This window comes from Chiloscyllium plagiosum, unplaced genomic scaffold, assembly GCF_037043375.1.
Source record: "Chiloscyllium plagiosum isolate Xiang-an unplaced genomic scaffold, Cpla_swu_hap1 HiC_scaffold_9, whole genome shotgun sequence".
Taxonomy (NCBI): Eukaryota; Metazoa; Chordata; class Chondrichthyes; order Orectolobiformes; family Hemiscylliidae; genus Chiloscyllium; species Chiloscyllium plagiosum.
In genome coordinates this window covers 73,777,719-73,797,405 of record NW_028270147.1, presented here as the reverse complement: position 1 = coordinate 73,797,405, position 19,687 = coordinate 73,777,719, and the positions used below count along the sequence as shown (strand labels likewise).

General features: G+C 39.3%; 1 protein-coding gene across 1 annotated transcript in view; it reads left to right on the top strand.

Moving 5' to 3' along the window:
- LOC122554541 (WD repeat-containing protein 47-like) overlaps positions 1 to 19,226 on the top strand; it is a 54,262-nt gene extending 35,036 nt beyond the window's left edge. The window contains exons 10-14 of the mRNA XM_087990239.1: positions 1,021 to 1,178; positions 3,072 to 3,241; positions 15,713 to 15,883; positions 18,001 to 18,132; positions 19,195 to 19,226. Coding sequence (XP_087846365.1) covers positions 1,021 to 1,178; positions 3,072 to 3,241; positions 15,713 to 15,883; positions 18,001 to 18,132; positions 19,195 to 19,226 — 663 coding nt within the window. The remainder of the gene's footprint in view (positions 1 to 1,020; positions 1,179 to 3,071; positions 3,242 to 15,712; positions 15,884 to 18,000; positions 18,133 to 19,194) is intronic.
- The last annotated feature ends 461 nt before the right edge of the window (positions 19,227 to 19,687 follow it).

The following is a 19,687-nucleotide window of genomic DNA, read 5'->3' as shown; positions in this document are numbered from 1 at the left end:
GCACCACAAGAATCCTTAGGGACTATAGATAATTTTCTAATCAACCAGGTCAGAGATGTTAGTATACACTTCTGAAGTTGATAGGACCTGAATCTAGGTCTCCTATTCCAGAGGTAGGGACACTCCCCCACACCACAAGAGCCCTTAAATACTGTAGATATGTGTATTTTCTAATCAAGCTATTCAGAGATGTTATGACACACCACTGGAGCAGGTGGGACTTGAAACCAAGACTTCGTGGCTCTGACAAAGGGACAATATCAACGTTGCACAAAAGCCTGTTAGGGACTATAGATAGGAAAAGCCGAATCATTTATAACACCTGCAATCAGTAGAAAGTTATGATTCAAAATCAATGTTCATTCGTCTAATTGAAAGATGAGGTGCTCTTCCTGAAGCTGATATAAACCGTTATGGAACAGAAAGGCAGATGTCAGATTGGCTGCAACTCTGGTGCTTCACTCTCCATTCTAATATTTACCAATCTACCATACTGTGAAACTCTGGTTTAGTTGGTGAATTTTGAGAAATTTCTACACATTTGTCTCTTTCTATTGTCAACATTTGAGGTTTGTAGAAGGATGCCATTACGTAGGAAGAAATCTTTACGCCACAGAAGTAAACTGTGTATGTGAGTTTTTCAGACATCTGATTGATCCAGAAAAATCTAAATTAAAGAGAAACCTCGATTATCCGAACGACACAGGCGGAGAGTATTTTGTTCGAATAATCGAAATTCGGGTAATCAAATGCCAGATAACACAGTTTAGTCGAGCATCGGGACCTTGCAATCTTGCCATATAATCCAAGATTCGGATAATCGAATGCCAGATAATTGAGGTTCTTTATATAATATGTAAGTCTAGAAGTATGAGACATAAGATGTGATGAGATTTTTGCATCCTAAAGCAAATTTTGTTTTCCGTATTTCTGATTTCATATGTATAAGAATGTTTGCAGGACATCTGTTTATTCTGCAAGTTCAGAAGATTTAATTGATTTTCTTTTAAACATTTATAGGATGATGGAACCAGAAAGCAATTTGTTGCCATTAATACCCTTGAAGACACTCAAGCTATAAGAGCAGTATCATTCCATCCAAGTGGGACACTCTATGCTGTTGGTTCAAATACCAAAACTTTACGGGTGTGTGCCTACCCAGAGAGTATTGACCCAAGGTAATTTTCTTCTTTTTATGAAAAAAAAGGTAATTTATGAAACTATTAAAAATGTAACTGTCAAGATAATTTAAAAATGGCATCCAAGCTGATTGTGAAGTGACTGTTCTGTTAGGAGGAGGAAGCAAGCAATATCTCTCCATGGAGTCTGCACTACCCCTGAGCACTTTTGGTTTACAGGGCAGATAATGTATTAATGAAATTCTAAAGATCTATTTTGAATTAGAATTCCTCCCAGTTGGCCCGAGATAATGTTGCCGAACTGAATTAGTAGCGCTGTTCTGGATACTGGAGTATTTTAACAGTGCTTCGTATGAGTCTTCCAAGTTAAAATGTTACACCAGATTTGTAAGATCTGGTGTCTGACATTTCTCCAACAAACACAACAATCAAATCGAGATTAACTAGTCATTTAGTCTGCTGTTTAGACAACCAAGCTGTTTGTAAACTAGCTGGTGTGTTTTTTTTCATGACAATGACTACATTTCAAACATTGACTTACTGAATGGACCATTCTTGAGATCTCCTTCAACACTTGATAAACCACTATCGAAATGCAAGTCCCTTTCATTGAGCATTTTATTATCAGTATTTTTATCTGAAAGATGTTACTGGTCCCTAAAGAGGCTATGAAATGTGATTTTATGTGCGTTAAGAAACACATGCTTTTAATGCATTGAAGGCAATCCATCTGCAGGATCCCCATTCTTCAACTTTTGTCACAGGGAGGTAGGATGCAACTTGGAGCACAAAATGGTTGGGTTCCATCACTGAGGTTAATGGGTGACTCATTTCCAACTTCACTTTCAAATTTTCTAGCAACTAGTTAGTTGACTTTGTGATAAGTTGTGTTCCAGGAGAAAATTATCTGCTAATTTTCTGCAAGGAAACTAGTTCTTGCCATCTTCAATGCACCTTTCTGCATAAAGATCCAGGGAAGTATTGGTTAAAATAAATTTGAGGGAGTCGCATGCATTTCCTTAGTGCTGAAGATCATCCCTTGTATGGGAAGATCTTTATTTTCCATTCCCAATTTTCTTTTACAGAATGTCATTCCTGATTAGTGCTGATTTAAGAGACATTTTTAACTATAGGAACTTAATTGATGCTGCAGGGAATGAGTTTACATAGGGACTTACATTCATGAGACCAACTTACACTTTTTTTTAGTTCACACTGAATTTTGAACGAATCATAACATATAACCCATGCACAATGAAGTTCCTTTGTACCTTGTCTTTTGCAGACTTAGTAACCTCATATTTTGGAGCTAAATTTGGATGGTAACATTAATATGGATGTCCTCAAGACTTGTCTGCTTCATGAGGTTTCTTCAATGGTGAAGCATGCCTGAGTCTCAAAAAGGCTTTGAGTATGTTCAAAGTGGATTAAGACTTGAGCCCAGGTTCCTCAGCAGTACTTTGAAAGAGGTGTCAATAAAGACAACCTACTACGAATGGGCACCTAAATCCTACCTCAGGATTTTGATTAGTTTAGGGAATCCAGCAATTTCAGAGATATTTGCAACTTTCGTTCAGGCCAGTCTTTGTTTGAAAAAATTTAAATGAGGAACACATTATTTAAAGTACAAATACTTTAAATACTAAAGACCATTATTATATAGAAAAGTCATTTAGATGAATGATTTTTCTTAATCTTAAATGTAAATCTTATTTTTTGTCAAAGAGCTTGCTCATTAGCTGACTTCATTTCAGAATGACACAATGTCTACCATCGATCTATTGGAAATATGAAATACTTAGTACATTTTTAAAAACTTTTTTAAGACCTGTTAATATTTACTAATTATTGAATATCTGATTTTCCTTTCTATTTCTTCCTTCCTTCATTTAATCCCCATTTTCCCTATCACTTGCCATGATCTATCTCTAGTGCATACAGTTTGCCTAAGCAACCTGTAGTAAAGTTTAAAAGGAACAAACACCACAAGGGATCAATCTATTGTGTGGCTTGGAGTCATTGCGGACAATTATTGGCTACTGGATCAAATGATAAATATGTGAAAGTGCTGCCATTTAGTGCAGAAACCTGCAATGCTACAGGTACGTTTGTGTGTAGTATTAAGTAACTGAAATGTTAGGTTGAAAGTGCTCTTGTTCTTCATTAAAACATTTTGCCATCTAGGATTGTCCAATTTGATACTGAAAAGCTTGTTGAAAGCTAAGAGCTAGATAAGCCATGAATATGTGGCTGTGGCATTCCTGTGCAATGGGATAGAAAATTGTCTCTGAATTTTCTGCCTGGTAGCACGCACTTCAGGATGCTGTCCAAGAGAACGCCTGGCAGAACTGGTCCTCGCCCTTAACTTTTCCTTCCAATCCTCCCACTTCCTCCAAAGCAAAGGCATAGCCATAGACACTCGCATGGGCCCATCTATGCCTGCATCTTTGTCGGCTACGTGGAACAGTCCATCTTCCGCAGTTACACCGGCACCACCCCCAACTTGTTCCTCCACTACATCGATGACTGTATTGGTGCTACCTCGTGCTCCCATGAGGAGATTGAATACTTCGTCAACTTCACCCACATCCTTCACCCCGACCTCAAATTCACCTGGACTATCTCGGACACCTCCCCGCCCCCGGATCTCTCTCTCTCAGTCGACCAACTAACCACGGACATCTACAAGCCCACTAATTCCCACAGCTACCTAGACTACACCTCATTCCACCCTGCTTCCTTTAAAAACGCCATCCCTTATTCCCAATTCCTCTGCCTCATCTGTTCCTAGGATGACCAATTCCTCCTCCCAAGATCGCAATTCCCTTCCCATGTGGTCGACGATGCCCTCCAGCACATCTACTCCACTTCCCACACCCACCACCCTTGAACCCCACTCCTCCCAATGCAACAAGGGCAGAAACCACCCTGCCCCATCCTCACCTTTCACCTCACCAAACTCCGCAGACATTGCATCATCCTCCGCCACTTCCACCACCTACAAACAGATCCCACCACCAGAGATATATTTTGCTCCCCATCCCTATCAGCGTTCCAAGAGACCATTCCCTCCACGACTTCAGTAAGGCATTCAACAAGGTTTGCCATGGGAGACTTTAGCAAAGTTAAATCTGATGGAATACAGGGAGAACGAGCCATTTGGATACAGAACTGGCTCAAAAGTAGAAGACAGAGGGTGGTGGTGGAGGATTGTTTTTCAGACAAGGATCGGTGCTGGGTTCACTACTTTTTGTCATTTATATAAATGATTTGGACATGAACATAGGACATTCAGTTAGTAAGTTTGCAGATGACACCAAAATTGGAGGTGCAGTGGACAGCGAAGAAGGTTACCTCCGATTACAACAGGGTCTTAATCAGATGGGCCAACGGGCTGAGGAGTGGCAGATGGAGTTTAGATAAATACAAGGTGCTGCGTTTTGGGAAAGCAAATCTTAGCAGGACTTACACACTTATTGGTAATGTCCTAGGGAGTGTTGCTGAACAGAGACCTTGAACTGCAGGTTCATAGCTCCTTGAAAGTAGAGTTGCAGGTAGATAGGATAGTGCAGGCGGTGTTTGGTATGCTTTCCTTTATTGGTTCGAGCACTGAATATAGGAGTTGGGAGGTCATGCTGCGGCTGTACGAGACATTGGTTAGGCCACTTTTTGAACTTTTTGAGACCAGAACAGCATGCAGTTCTGGTCTCCTTGCTGTCGGAAAGATGTTGTGAAACTTGAAAGTGTTCAGAAAAGATTTACAAGGATGTTGCCAGGGTTGGAGGATTTGAACTATAGGGAGAAATTGAATAGGCTGGGGCTGTTTTCCTTGGAGCGTCAGAGGCTGAGGGGTGACATTATAGAGGTTTATAAAATCATGAGGGGCATGGATAGGATAAATAGACAAAATCTATTCCCTGGGGTGGGGCAGTCCACAACTAGAGGGCATAGGTTTAGGGTGAGCGGAAAGATATAAAAGAGACCTAAAGGGCAACTTTTGGTATGTGTATGGAATAAGCTGCCAGAGGAAGTGGTGGAGGCTGGTACAATTGCAAAATTTAAAGAGCATCTGGATGGGTACATGAATAGGAAGAGATTAGAGGGATATGGGTCAAGAGCTGGCAAATGGAACTAGATGAGATTAATATCTGGTTGGCATGGATGAGTTGGACTGAAGGGTCTGTTTCCGTGCTCCACATCTATGACTCTATTGCTCCCTCGTCAGGTCTACCCGCTGTGCCTCCCCCCTGCCCTAGCCACCAGCCCACACCCTACTCCGGCACCTTCCCCTGCCACGCAGGAAGTGCAAAACCTGCGCCCACACCACTCTCCTCACCTCTGTCCAAGGCTCCAAAGGAACCTTCCACATCTGACAGAAATTTACCTGTACCTGCACCAATGTCATCTACTGTATCCATTGCATCCAATGTGGTCTCCTTTACATCAGGGAGACAGGACGTCTCTGGGACACCCTCATCAACCAACCCCTGACTTGCTGTGCTTTTCCAGCACCACACTCTCAACTCTATCTCCAGCATCTGCAGTCCTCACTTTCTCCTAAAAGAATGTTGAGACAAATTGTGGAACAGATTTACTGTAGCCTATTGTCCGGATAACCTAGACAGGCTAGCAATGGAAAAAGGCATTGTGGAGATAAATTACAAAAACAATCATGTTGAGTTGGCAAGGCCTGATTTGCAAACTTGAAAATATAGTGCAAATAGGAATTCTATACAGAGACAAAATGACATGCTCCTGTTTTTTAGCCCCAAAGAGCTGGCAAGTGTTCAGGCTTTAATTAGGTGAGCAGTTGGCGACTTTTCAACATTTTATCCCTCTAAATGCGAGCAATAGTTAAACAAATATGAGTGGAAATACAAGAGATGTATTAAATTTGAAGTGTAACTCTTTAAACTGTTTGGTATAACCAGATGGAACAGTTGTGATAAATTGAAATCAATTGAACATGAAAGTGGCAAGGCAGTTGAAATTTTGTAGCTCTAGCATGTGGGAACAGATGGACCACAGTGCATTGCAGTGTGTTGGTAGTTTTATGGACTTTGACTCAGGATTGGAGAACTGGAGTCTGAGCCTCAAAAGATATGAATTAGGGATAATCTGGGAAAATTGGGAGATTATTACAAATTTCTTTTGAGTATTCCCAGAGGCGGCTTCAGTTGAGACTATCAGTGGATCAGAAGTTTAGTTAGATACTACTGAGAATTGTAGAAAAAGTTCAAATAGTAGCTATGGAGCAAGGGGGGGGGGGAACTGGGGTCAGATAAATGGAAGGTAAATACAAGTGCACAGTAGGAGGAGATTGCAAGGCAAAGAAAAACCAAAGAAGACCTTGTGATTATGCCAGCTAAATGATTTCCTTCAAGTCCAAATCAAGCATATAACTGAGTAGCTTTTACTGTTATCTCCCATGTAAAATATCTTGGGTTCTTTAGCTGCTCGAATGAATTGCAGTTTACATAACCTTTTAGTGGAATTTGATTCTGATTTGTAGACTTACTGTTGATCAAATGTATAATCACTAATATTTTAAAAGGATTTGATATGGTAGCGAATTTTTTTTCTCGCAGATGAGAGAAAAAAAAATTTTAAATTTGAGTTGGGCTTTCTGGAGTGAGGTCAAGGAGGATTTTTCACAAAAAGGTTAGTGGAAATCTGGAATTCGCTTCACTAAAAAGGTTTGTGGATACTGGGGGACAATAGAGCCTTCAAAACTGAGATATGTCATCCCTTTCATATTAGGAAGGGAATTGTAGGTAATGAGTTAAAAGCAGTTAAAGAAAGTTATACAAATCAACTAAAACCTAATAGAATGAAGGGACAAGTCTTATAACTTTAAAGTACAGCATTTGCTAAATTACTGTTCCCTTTTTGCTTCAGAGGTTTTCTGTGGATGTCAACAACTCAGATCCCAAAACGTTATTTGCGCGTGACCTATTTTTTTCAGCACTCAAAAAGAAACTTCAACTCAGTAAGAAAAAGTAGTTAGAAAGGATAAGGCAAGGCATTATTGTAGGTAGCAATGTGCATGATGATAACTAGTGTGTGCCTTGGATGGACAGAGCATACAAATGTAAACACATGGGTTAATCAAGTCGAGTAAGGTAAAATGGTAAAAAAGATAAAATTAAAAGCCCTTTTATCTGAAGATATGCAGCATTCATAACAAGATGGATGAATTGATAGCACAAAAAGAAACAAGTAGACATGATTCAATAACCATTACAAAGACTTAGAGTCGTAGAGTCATTCAGCATCGAAACGGACCCTTCGGTCCAAGTGACCATGCTGGTCCTTTTCAAAGGACAAGGAGAAAGGGAACAGTGTTGTGGCTCAGTTGATACAGGATAAGATCAGTATGGTAGTGGGAAATGTTGGTTTGAAGCAACAACTGTAGAATCAGTTTCATTGGAGATTAGAAATAGCAAAGAAATCAGTCACTGGTGGGAGTGATTCATAGACAGCCAGACGGTAAGTTCAGCGTAGGACAGACTATAAATCAAGTAATAATGGGGGTTTGTAAGAATGGTTTGTAAAAGACTTTGTCTAATTTGTTACATTAATCAAGTCTGGAGAAGGTGCGAAATGCAGTGAGGGAGCAGACACAGGGCAGGGAGATGTGGTGAGGGAGCATCTGCAGGGCAGGGAAATTCAGGGAGAGATGACAGAAGCAGCTACAGGGTAGGGAGAGATGGGAGAGCAGCGAGGAGAGGTAGAAAGGAAGCAGCTACAAGGTGATGAAGGGGTTCAATGGGTTGCTGAGTGCTGTCAATAATTCAACAAGATTCAAAATCTCTGAAAAGCAACGCTCACTTAGCAGACCTTGAGGGGTTTATGGGTAATACGATGTCTACAGACACGATGTAAGAAGCAATGATGGCATGAGGTGTGATGATGTGATGCTGGTAGAATATTTAATGGACAGCGTTGTTGCTATATTTGTCTCTGACCTCTTCAAGAACATAGGCGGTGAGTTTTGCCTGTCAGCTGACATGAAAATGTTTTCGTAATCTGTGGTACGGTGCTAATTAATATTTTAGGAAAGACAGAAAATTGAAAGGTTATCCCAGATTATCACATATTTTCTCATCCACATGGACAATTCAAGGCAACCTTGCACAATTGGAACAGAGGAAGTGCTCAATGCTCTCCTGGTCTCCAAGTAGTTGATCAGGCTACTTTGTTCTAAGCTAGCTATCGTAACCTCGTGTCCATGTATGGAACTTTACTGGGGCTAGATCGAGAGTCAGAATAAAGGGAATGATCAGTTCTCGTGTTCTGATCGCCAAGTATCCGATCAACCTGCTTTGTCCTGAGCTAGCTCGCTATCATTTCAGGACACAACTCCTCATCAGTGTTTGCTATTCACATAAAAACTGAAAGAACTGCGGATGTTGTAAATCAGAAACAAAAACAGAATTGACTGGAAAAGTTCAGCAGGTCTGGCAGCATCTGTGAAGAGAAATCAGAATTAATATTTCAGGTCCTGTGTCCCTTCCTCAGATTCTTTTGTTTCTTGCTATTCACATGATCAATTCTGGATAGGCCAAGCCTGCTTTCTGAAGGCTCAGTGATTGACCAGTTGTTTTTTGGGGGCCTCAATCAAGTTTTTGATCATTTTACATAGCCCGTTCTCTGTTCTCCAGTTCGCATACAAATAATGAAATAGTACTTTCATCTCAAATGACTTTTCAGTTTCCAAGCAGCTAGCCCATTTGGTGTGTTAGTTATAAACTTAATCATATCAGTTTAATATTTGATCTTAAACTAGAGAACCATATTTTAAGTTTTGTTCATTCAGTTCTTTCATTGTGGTGTAACTGTATTATTAATCAAATTACAAGCTTGAAATTAAGATAGCCAACTTGCAGGAATTAAAGATCACTTAAACATTGATTTTTGCAACCAAACCTCATGCCAGTTATGTTAATAGGATCAATTGAACTCTACATTACAGATTCAGCATGTTCCATCCCTCCCATCCCCCAGAGACTTGTATGTCATACCATTTGCAAGGGTAATGGGAAAAGAGGGAGGTGGCTTGAGGGTCTGAACAACCAACTGGTCTTTCTATTCCTAAATTTCTGAAGGTTTATTTTTCCAACATTTCCTCAATGGCCTGATGAGAAAGAAAAAATGAATATGTTGCACAAAAGGTTGGACAATTAAGGCCTAACATAATTTGAAAAATACTATATTCCATTATCAAAGAAATAGTAACAGGACACTTAGAAAAGCACAATGCAATCAGAAAGAGTTAACATTGTTTTGTGAAAGGGTAAACTTATTTGACAAATTTATTCAAGTTCTTTGAGGATGTAACAAGCAGCATGGATAAAGGGATTCCAGAAGATGACATTCTATATTTGGATTTCCAAATAGTATGAGATAAGGTGTGACATAAAAGTTTACTTGTGATCTGGTTGCTGGTATCTACAATCAGTGTCTCTCCTGGAGTAAGGGGCCTGTACAGCAGATGGACAGGGGAACTACTGTTAAGTTTGAAGCTTGGGGCCGATGCAAGAGCGTGCGAGGCCGAGGTGGTGCGGGCCAGTGCAAGGGCACACAAGGCCATGATGGTGCGGGTCAGTTTAAGGGTGCGTGAGGTGGTGTTGGGGTTGGTGGAAGGGAAGGGGTGTTGTAGGACAGTGAAAGGCTGCCTGTTTGGGGCGGGGGGGGAGGTGGAGAGAGGGGGGGTGGAATGGCCCCCTGCATGCCACAAGGGAGAGGGTTTGGCATATTTGTAAGGAGATGTCAGTTATCTGCCAGAATAAAAGGGTGGTTATGGGAAGGGATTTTAAGTTTCCAAACATAGTTCTGGGACTACAATAGTGTTAAGGGTTTAGATGGGGTGGAATTTATTAAAGAACATTTTCTGATTCGATAAGTGGTTGTACCTACTGGAGAAGGTGCAAAACTTGACCTACTCTTGGGAAATAAGGCAGGACAGGTGACTGAGGTGTCAGTGGGGGTGCATTTTGGGGCCAGTGACCATAATTCTATTCATTTTAAAATAGTGATGGAAAATGATAGACCAGATTCAAAAGATGAAGTTCTAAATTGGAGGAAGGTTAATTTTGAAGGTATTGGGCAAGAACTTTCAAAAGCTGATTGGGGGCAAATGTTTGCAAGTAAAGGGACTGCTGGAATATGGGAGGCCTTCAGAAATGAGATAACGAGAATCCAGACAAAGTATATTCCTGTTAGGGTGAAAGGAAAGGCTGGTAGATATAGGGAATGCTGGATGACTAAAGAAATTGAGAGTTTGGTTAAGAAAAAGAAAGAAGCATATGTCAGGTATAGAAGAGATAGATGGAATGAATCCTTAGAGTATAAAGGCAGGAGGAGTACACTTAAGAGGGAAATCAGGAGGGCAAAAATGGAGCATGAGGTAGCTTTGGCAAATAGAGTAAGGAGAATCCAAAGGGTTTTTACAAATACATTAAGGACAAAAGGGTAACTAGAGAGAGAATGGGGCCGCTCAAAGATCAGCAACTTAGAGGTTTATAAAATCGTGAGGGGCATGGATAGGATAAATAGACAAAGTCTCTTTCCTGGAGTGGGGAGAGTCCAGAACTAGAGGACATAGATTTAGGGTGAGAGGGGAAAGATATAAAAGGAACCTAAGGGGCAACTTTTTCACGCAGAGGGTGATACATGTATAGAATGAGCTGCCAGAGGAAGTGGTGGAGGCTAGTACAATTGCAACATTTAAAAGGCATCTGGATTGGTACATGAATAGGAAGGTTTGGAGGGATATGGGCCGGGTGCTGGCAGGAGGGACTAGATTGGGTTGGGATATCTGGTCAGCATGGACGACTTGGATCGAAGAGTCTGTTTCCATGCTGTACATCTCTATGACTCTAACACTCGCCATTCTAGCTTTGTCTTTTGACCTCCTGGTTTTTACCACAATTGGTCACTTACTGAGATGCAATTGACTTCAGCTGCACCAATTCAGCAAACAGACCCAGTCAAAGGAACTCCCAAAATAAGTTATGTTAAAGGACACTTTGGGCTCACCACCTGCCTCATGCTGTTTGATTTGGTGTTCTGCCAGAGATTCCAGACTGGACAGTCTCCAATCACTGTTGCTGCCACAGAGAAGGAATAGTCCCTGACTCCAAACATTTGTTCTACAAACCAATCTAAAGGGGTCACAACCTGTGGTTTGCGAATCCCTAATATAGTGCCTTACGTCACATAAAGGATGTTCCAAAGCACAGTCGGCTCTTGAAGTTTTATTTTAATGTGGTAATACAGAAAGCACAACAATTAATTTGATTAAGCAAAGTCCTTCTTGCAGTGATGAGATAGTAATCGAACCATTATATTTTGTGAATCTGGTTAAGGGATAAGTATTAGCAAAGATACTAGAAACAATTTCCCTACTTTTCTTCCAATGTGTAATGGTATCATTTACATCTATATGATCAGGTAAACATAACCTTGATTTAACATTCTATTAAAGACATGAAGAAAAAGCAAAGAGATAATTGATGAGCTGGATATATAGGAGGATTCTCTACAGATCCAAACAGACCAATGGAAATTGCTGGAGACAATAGAAAATTTGTACATGTGATAGGGAGAAATACATGGCATTAAGACTTAATAGTAGACAGGGAATTTATTTTAAGGAAATATTGTAAGAAAATGTATGAGGGGTAAACAGAAGAGAAAAAATTGGTGACAGAAATACTGGACTGGTGTTGTTGACCTATGTGGAATGTGTAAGGGCAAAAGGACTGACAAAAGGTGAAGATCCATGCTTGTTAACTTTCTAGAAATAAGGTGACACCAACAAATGAATAAACCAAATGTTCACACCTTCAGCAGTATAGACGTCCTGAGTATGACCTGAAGTATCAATCTAAATTATGTGCTCAGTCTGAGGCAAGTGTAAAAAGGCCGACATCTTATGACTGTGGTCTCCAATATCTCGGTCATGATTGACATCTGTGCACATCTCTGACCATTGGCTTCACCACCCATCTGCATTCCTTCGCCAGGTGTATCTCTTGCAGTTGACCTCATTGCCTGTCCCATTCCTTCACCCTCACACTAATGTTGCTGCATGACTTGCACTTCCAGAGGTGTGTGGCTATAGAAAAGTGCGTGTTTATAACAGGCTTTGCTGGCTTGTCGAATCATGTTTCAATTTGGTGAAGGTGGTCTATAATTGCAGGGTAAAGTAAGTTTTGAGGCAACATGAACAAATAAGAAATATATTAAGAATTGATTTTTGAGGCCAGTGTAGATTCATAGAATTGTGCAGTATGGACACAGACCCTTGGGTCCAACTCATCCATGCTGACCAGATGTCCTAAATTAATCTAGTCCCACTTGCTACCATTTGGCCCATATCACTCTGAACCCCTTTTTATTTATCTACCCATCCAGATTCCTTTTAAATGTATCAGCTTCCACCACTTCCTCTGGCAGTTCATTCCATACACACATCACCCTCTGCATGAAAAGGTTGCCCCTTAGGTCCCTTTTAAATCTTCCCCCTCTCACCCTAAACCTACGCCCTCTAGTTTTGGACTCCCCCAACCCAGGGAAAAGACCTTGTCTATTTACCTTATATATGCTGCTCATGATTTTATAAACCTCTGTCAGGTCATTACCTCTGCATCCAACGCTCCAGGGAAAATAGTCCCAGTCTATTCAACCTCTCCCTATAGCTCAAGCCCTTCAACCCTGGCAACATCCTTGTAAATCTTTTGTGAATCCTTTCGAGTTTCCTATAGCAGGGAGACCAGATCTGAATGCAGTATTCCAAAAGTAGCTGAATCAATTTCCTGCAGAGCCACAACATGACCTCCCAACTCCTATTCTCAATACATTGACCAATAAAGACAAGCATAGCAAATACCCCCTTCACTCCTGTCTACCTGGAACTCCACTTTCAAAGAACTATGAACCTGTATTACAGTCGTTCTACTATAACACATGTTTAGTCAACGCGAATGGCTATAATGTGATTGAATGGTGAGCGTTGTTTGGATAATGCGAACTTTCTACTGAATGGGCATTGCGATTTTTCTGTTAGGGATCTTTTATAGCATGATTTTCTATAGAGGTTTTCCATAGTGCAATATTCTATAGCTCAAGGTTGCAGAGGAACATCACTGACATATTATAGTGGAGTGAGCTGAATGAGGTCTCTGTTCAGCAACACTACCCAGGACCCTTAATAGTAAGTGTATAAGTCCTGTCTTGATTTGCCTTTCAAAATGCAGCACTTTTCAATGATTTAACTTAAACTTTGTCTGCCACTCCTCAGCCCATCAACCCATCTGATCAAGGTCCCATTTTACTCTGAGATAACTTTCTTCATTGTCCATTACCTCCAATTTTGGTGTCATCTGCAAACTTAATAATCACACCTCCTATGTTCATATCCAATTCATTTACATAAATGACGAAAACCACCGATCCTTGTGGCACACCGTTGGTCACAGGCCTCCAGTCTCAAAAGCAACCTTCCAACCCCACCCTCTGTCTTCTACCTTGGAGCCAGTTCTGTATCCAAATGGCTAGTTTTCTCTGTATTCCGTGTGAGTCTACCATGTGGAAGCTTGGTGGAACACCTTTACTGAAGTCCATATGGAACTTGTCCATTGCTCTGCCCTCATGAATCCTCTTTGTTATTTCTTCAAAAAACTCAATCAAGTTAGTGAGACACAATTTTCCATGCAGAGAGTCTTGTTGACTCTCCATTATTGGTCCTTGCCTTTCTAAATACATGTAAATCTAGTATATTACTGTATTAGAAATATAGGAGGCAATTCAGTCTGTCATGTCCATGAGAACTATCTGCAAGAAGAGTTCAGCTGGTTTCGCTCCTCTGCCCATTCTCTGTAGACCTGTAGTTTTTTTTTCTTCCACTGCTTATCTGATAGGTTTGTGCAGGACTAAATGACAGGTTGAGATCCTGAACTACAAGATGAAGCAATAATGATGAGTGATGAATTTAGGGTATCTAAAAATAAACCAATAATATGCAACTTTCATGTGCAACAGGAAATTGAATTGCTGTTATAAAAGCTAAGAGCAATTGCTGTTATGTATCATCAGCATATAAGGATAAGGAATTTGGAACAACACCACACTGTGATACACAGTAACTTCAAGGATTGTTTTGCCTTGAACAGCATACTTCAGAGGAAAGCTGTTTGGAAAGCTCAGCAGTAATTTTTATTTAAACCAGCAGCATCAGGGAAGGCTTACACTGAAGCATCATTTTGTGTTTGCCATTTTCTGCCAAGATATGAGATAATTCACAGATGGCAAAGTAATTATAGAAACAAAGCTAGCAGCCACTGACTCTTTTATTCAGTAACTTTAAGAACAATGAAGAAACAATAACGGCAATCCAGAGCATGTCATCACTCAATACATTCACAGAAGCAGGATGAGTGTAATCTTTGTCTGAAGACATGTTTCTGCAACAGTCAGACCTGAAGAATTGAATGCTTCTCATTTCAGTCTGATAAATCCATCGCCGCCTTCTAAATGTTTTTGTATGTATGGTTTTTAAGGGCATACCAAATAAAGAGGATCTTCTCACTCTTAAGTGCCCCTTAAAGAGAACAAATAGTGAGAATATATACAAAATTCAAAAGCATGTGCATGAGAAAAACGTTCCAGTCAAGAAACTGGATTCCATTAAAGGTGATGGTACTGCAGCCATGCTTTGTTGTAGGCTTTGTTGTATTTTTCAGAAATGATCCTGATTTCCCCTCTATTCTCAATTAACTGTGTATAATCCACCAGTAAGCTGTAGCCAGTAATGTTATGCACTTTTGTCATGTGATGTAAGCTGTCACTAAGAAAGTAAACTCAATTCAAGCAAAAGCCCTTTACTGCTTAAACTTTAACTCGACAAATTCTATTGCCTACGGTAAACTTAACCACCTGCATCAGCATGGAGGATGAGTTGGGGGAATTCCTTGCAAAGAATTTTAGATCTGATACCTGAAATAGTCACTTTTCTTAAATCAAGGGATGAAGTGTGCAATGAGCTGTCAGACTTCGGATTCTTTACAGACGTAATGTCAAAACTGAATGAGCTGAACTATAAACTGCAGGGAATGTTTAGAGACTCAACGCATGATCAGCGCTGTGAATACGTTTAAATTGAAACTGGGGTCTGTGGTTCTAACTTTTAAAAATATCTGCAATGTTTCCAGAGTCTAGAGAAAATAGTAGCAAAATATCAAAGCCAAAGAGAAATAGCTTCACCCAGAAAAGTTACATGCATACCTGAGAAAGTTAGAGGAATTCAGCAGGAGATTTCAGGAATTAGCAGTGACAAAACATTGTCATATTTGTCAGAAGTCCATTCCTTCAAAGTAATTGGTGGGTTGATAACAAAATTCCATTAGTATTTTCACTGCATTTGCTAAAAGGATTACATGTTTTATGCATGTTTGAAAATTGTATTGAATTACATTTGTGTGTTGTAAAATATTCTAATGATGAATGAGATTTACTTGTGTCTGTTGCTACAGAAGAATAACCTAAATAAGTAAGGTGTTCTTTCACAGGTCCTGATTTGGAGTTCAGCATGCATGATGGTACTATCCGGGATCTTGCTTTCATGGAGGGCCCCGAAAGTGGAGGAGCAATCTTAATCAGTGCTGGAGCTGGAGATTGTAATATTTATACAACAGACTGTCAACGAGGCCAGGGATTACATGCACTCAGTGGACATACTGGTATGAAATAGATTCAAAAACCTTAAATTGATGTTGCTTTTGTACCTAGAAACAATTGGTAGATGAAAATGCTTTTTTCAATTGAAAAGTGACTTTTTTGTAACTCTCTTAAACGTGAATCAACTATGTATTGTGCTTGTTATTGTACAGAATTCACTGTAATTAGTAGATGAGGAATCTTGTTTGCATTTTTTTCCTTTAATTTAATGCTAGAAAATGTATTTTAATATGTAATGTGGTTGGAGCTAGTTATCAGTCATCACCTGCATTTCAGACTCCTTAAAATAGGTTTTGAAAGGTAAGGTTGCAATAATTGCTCTGGTTTTCCTCTCTTGTAAAATAGATGCTTATTCCCTTTTTTAAATAATTTTTTTTGTATTATAGGAACTAATGCCATATACCAGGATGAATAGATGGCCTGAATTTGTTGCCTCAGCTGATTTTTGCACTCGTGTTTTTAATGTTTCATCACTGCTTTTTCTTCTTAAATGCAATAGACCAAAAGATTCTCCTTCTTCATGATTTAATTTCCAAGAACAAATAAATAACGTAATAGTTTATTATTAGTTAGAGATTTTTTTTCAATGCACTGTAAAATCTAACGCTATACTTGCCAAACATTATTGAAATTCAGCGCAAAGAAATGAATTTGAAGATAAACAAAAAAGTCTGTCGTTTAGGCTTCTTTATGCATTGTAGTGCAGAATTGAGTCAATGTGAAAATGATAATTCTTATCAGAGTTTGTCTTTTTGGCAGTTTTACTTTGATCACATGTATTCAGGAAAAATAATCTGGATTAAAAGAAAATTCTCACGGAGAATAGTTGTAAGCCCCTGAATAGGAAATTTTTAGAAGCAAGCAAAACAGATCCTAAGAACTTCCTCTTAAATCCAGGAAAGAGGAGATTAACAGAAGTAAATGTTGGTCTTTAGAGAGAGAAACAGGACAAATTATAGTCTGGGGAATAAGAAAATGACAGACTTTAAACAGATATTCTGTATTTGCTATGATACAAAAGACACTAAGAGCATAATCAAAAACAGTGGAAGCCAAAAGGCTTCCTTTTTGTGAGGAGCACAAAGTTATTAATTTTAGAAAAAGTAGAAGAAATTAATGGGACTACAACCTGATACTCTGTTATTGGGAAATATATTATTAAGCTAGAGAGGATTCAGAAGAGATTTACCAGCATGTTGCTGCTTATGGAAGGTTTGAATTAAAAAGGCTGGGACTGTATGGCAGTATGACTGAGATGGAGGCTTGGCCATTGGGCAGAAAACAGAGCAAAAAAAAAGCCAATATTTTCAAATGTCAGGCTGCTTTGGCCTCAGCTATTTACAATCTTAAATAATAACTTCAATGAGGACAGTAATGCATCAAAGTTTGCTGATAATACAATGATGAGAGAGACATTAGGCTTTTCGGAAGACTCCTAGAAATAGGTAAGCTGTGATAGGAATAAATTTGTTTTTGGACGACAGGGTGAGCAGGTGTGAGGTGCTTATTTTGGTAGGAGAAATGAAAAGTCAGATTACCTTATAAATGATAAGGAACTTTTTAAAACATTGTCATTCAGAAAAATTAGACAATCTTTGTACAAGAAATATAAAAATAACATGCAGGTTCAGCAAGATTTTTCAGATTTGTGAGGAGTTCCTGGCATATGATGGATTTTTTTTAATTCTCTCTTGTGGCATATGGGCATTGCTGGTTGATAAGCATTTATTGCCCATCCCTAGTTGCCCATGAGAAGGGGATGAGTTGCCTTCTTGAACCACTGCAGTCCACATTCTTTAGATTGACCAACAATCCCCTTAATTAATTTGGTTAAGTTAAAAGCAGATGCAATGGGAGGGAAGGGTGAACATTTGGAAATACCATTCATTGGGGAAAAGAAAAATTGCTTTCTTCGGTTTGCAAGAACTACTTTGTCAGCATCTTTTTTAGCTCTGGTTAGCCAAATGTGAAAAGGGATGAATCAAACATAATTCTCCAATTCTTGATGTCTGATGCTGAAGTTTGTTCTATTTTTGTAATCAATTAAATGTATATTCTTTTATAAATGGTCACTATAGCTTGGATTACTTTAGACACCAATGTTGTTTTGTTATTATAGGTCATATTCTAGCACTCTATACTTGGGGAGGATGGATGATTGCATCTGGCTCACAAGACAAGACTGTAAGGTTCTGGGATCTGAGAGTTCCAAGCTGTGTTCGTGTTGTTGGAACAGCATTTCATGGATCGGGTAAGTCAAGGTCTTGGTGACTGATATTCGTTTGAGAAAAAAATTGAGTAAAAGCCACTATGGCTGAATCTGGTATAGTCAATAGGTAAAATAAGCTTTTCCAGAAGTGTCCAACAAAAATGACTAACTAAACATAAGGACAGTTCTTGCTACCTGTCAATTTTAAGAGAAGGGCCTTACATACACTGGTGCAATACAGGTAAATGTCTTTTGCATTATTTTTCCTGAAGAAATATCCATCATCATTCAGCAATAAAGAAGTAGAAGACTTGAAAATCAAAAAAATATTCTCACATTCTATTGTCTTGTGACATACAAATTTTAACTATATAACTATTGCACTGATCTAATACAAATATTGAGATCACTGTCCAATGATGTCCACAATTCGCTGTTTAGAAATGCAGTTGGCCACATTCAGATTCACAATTAGCCACATTTAGCTGGTGGCTAATATATTGGAAAACAATCTGGAGTTTCTGCTGGAGTGCAATGGGAAATTATAATTGAATTAAGCTGAACTTGTCAGTTACTCCAGTTTCCACACAACGTATGCATAAGTTTGAACACCCATTAAACAGTGAAATTAAGCATTTGATTGTAATTCATTATTGATTGAAAGATAGTTCAAGATTAGCTTGTTCAACTTTAAACTAGAAACTGGAATTAATCTAGAGCATTCATGATTTTGAACTCCTCTATGAAATCACAATTTTCTGTGAGGGGAATGATCCCAGCTTCTCTAATCTATCCAAGTACCATCCCTGGAACCATTCTCAGAAATCTTTTTCTGCATCATCTCCTAATGTCTTCACGCTCACTATACCTGGAATTGGATGTAATACTCCATTTGAATCTGAAGTGGTGTTTTATAAAGGTTCATTATAATTTCTTCAGATTATAGTCCAACAGGTTTATTTGGAAGCACTAGCTTTCGGAGCGCCGCTCCTTCATCAGGTTGTTGTGGAGTATAAGATCATGTTCACAGAATTTGTAGCCAAGGGAGTCCAGTGTCATGGAGATGTAATACATTAAGCAATTTTAGATTGTTTAATCTTTTAGAATTGGATAAGCTGGTTTCTGTTCTTATGTAGATCCCAGAACATTTTAAAATTATATTCAGTCCAGCTTTTCTAACAGTAGGTGTGAAGTCTGTCTGTGTCCCAATGTTTAGTCAAACTGACAAGCCCTCTGCATAGTTTTACAGAGTTTTACATGGACTCATGTAGTTTTTGAGCAAAGTAAAATGCACGGATAATCTCACGACGCTACACTTATCGAGCTTCCACCTGAAACGTATTAAAATAGCCATCCCCAATGTACAAGCCCTCTGCATACACAAGATTTGCTTGGATGAGGAGGAACATGACAGACACTTGAAAGTGCTCAAGGATGCCCTCATAAGAACAGGGTACGATGCGCAATTCATCAACCGCCAGTTTTGACTTGCCACTGCGAGTAACCATAATGACCTCCTCAGAAGACCGGGTAACCTTCATTGTCCAGTACTTCCCGGGAGCCGAATGACTATGCAATGTTCTTTGCAGCTTTCAAC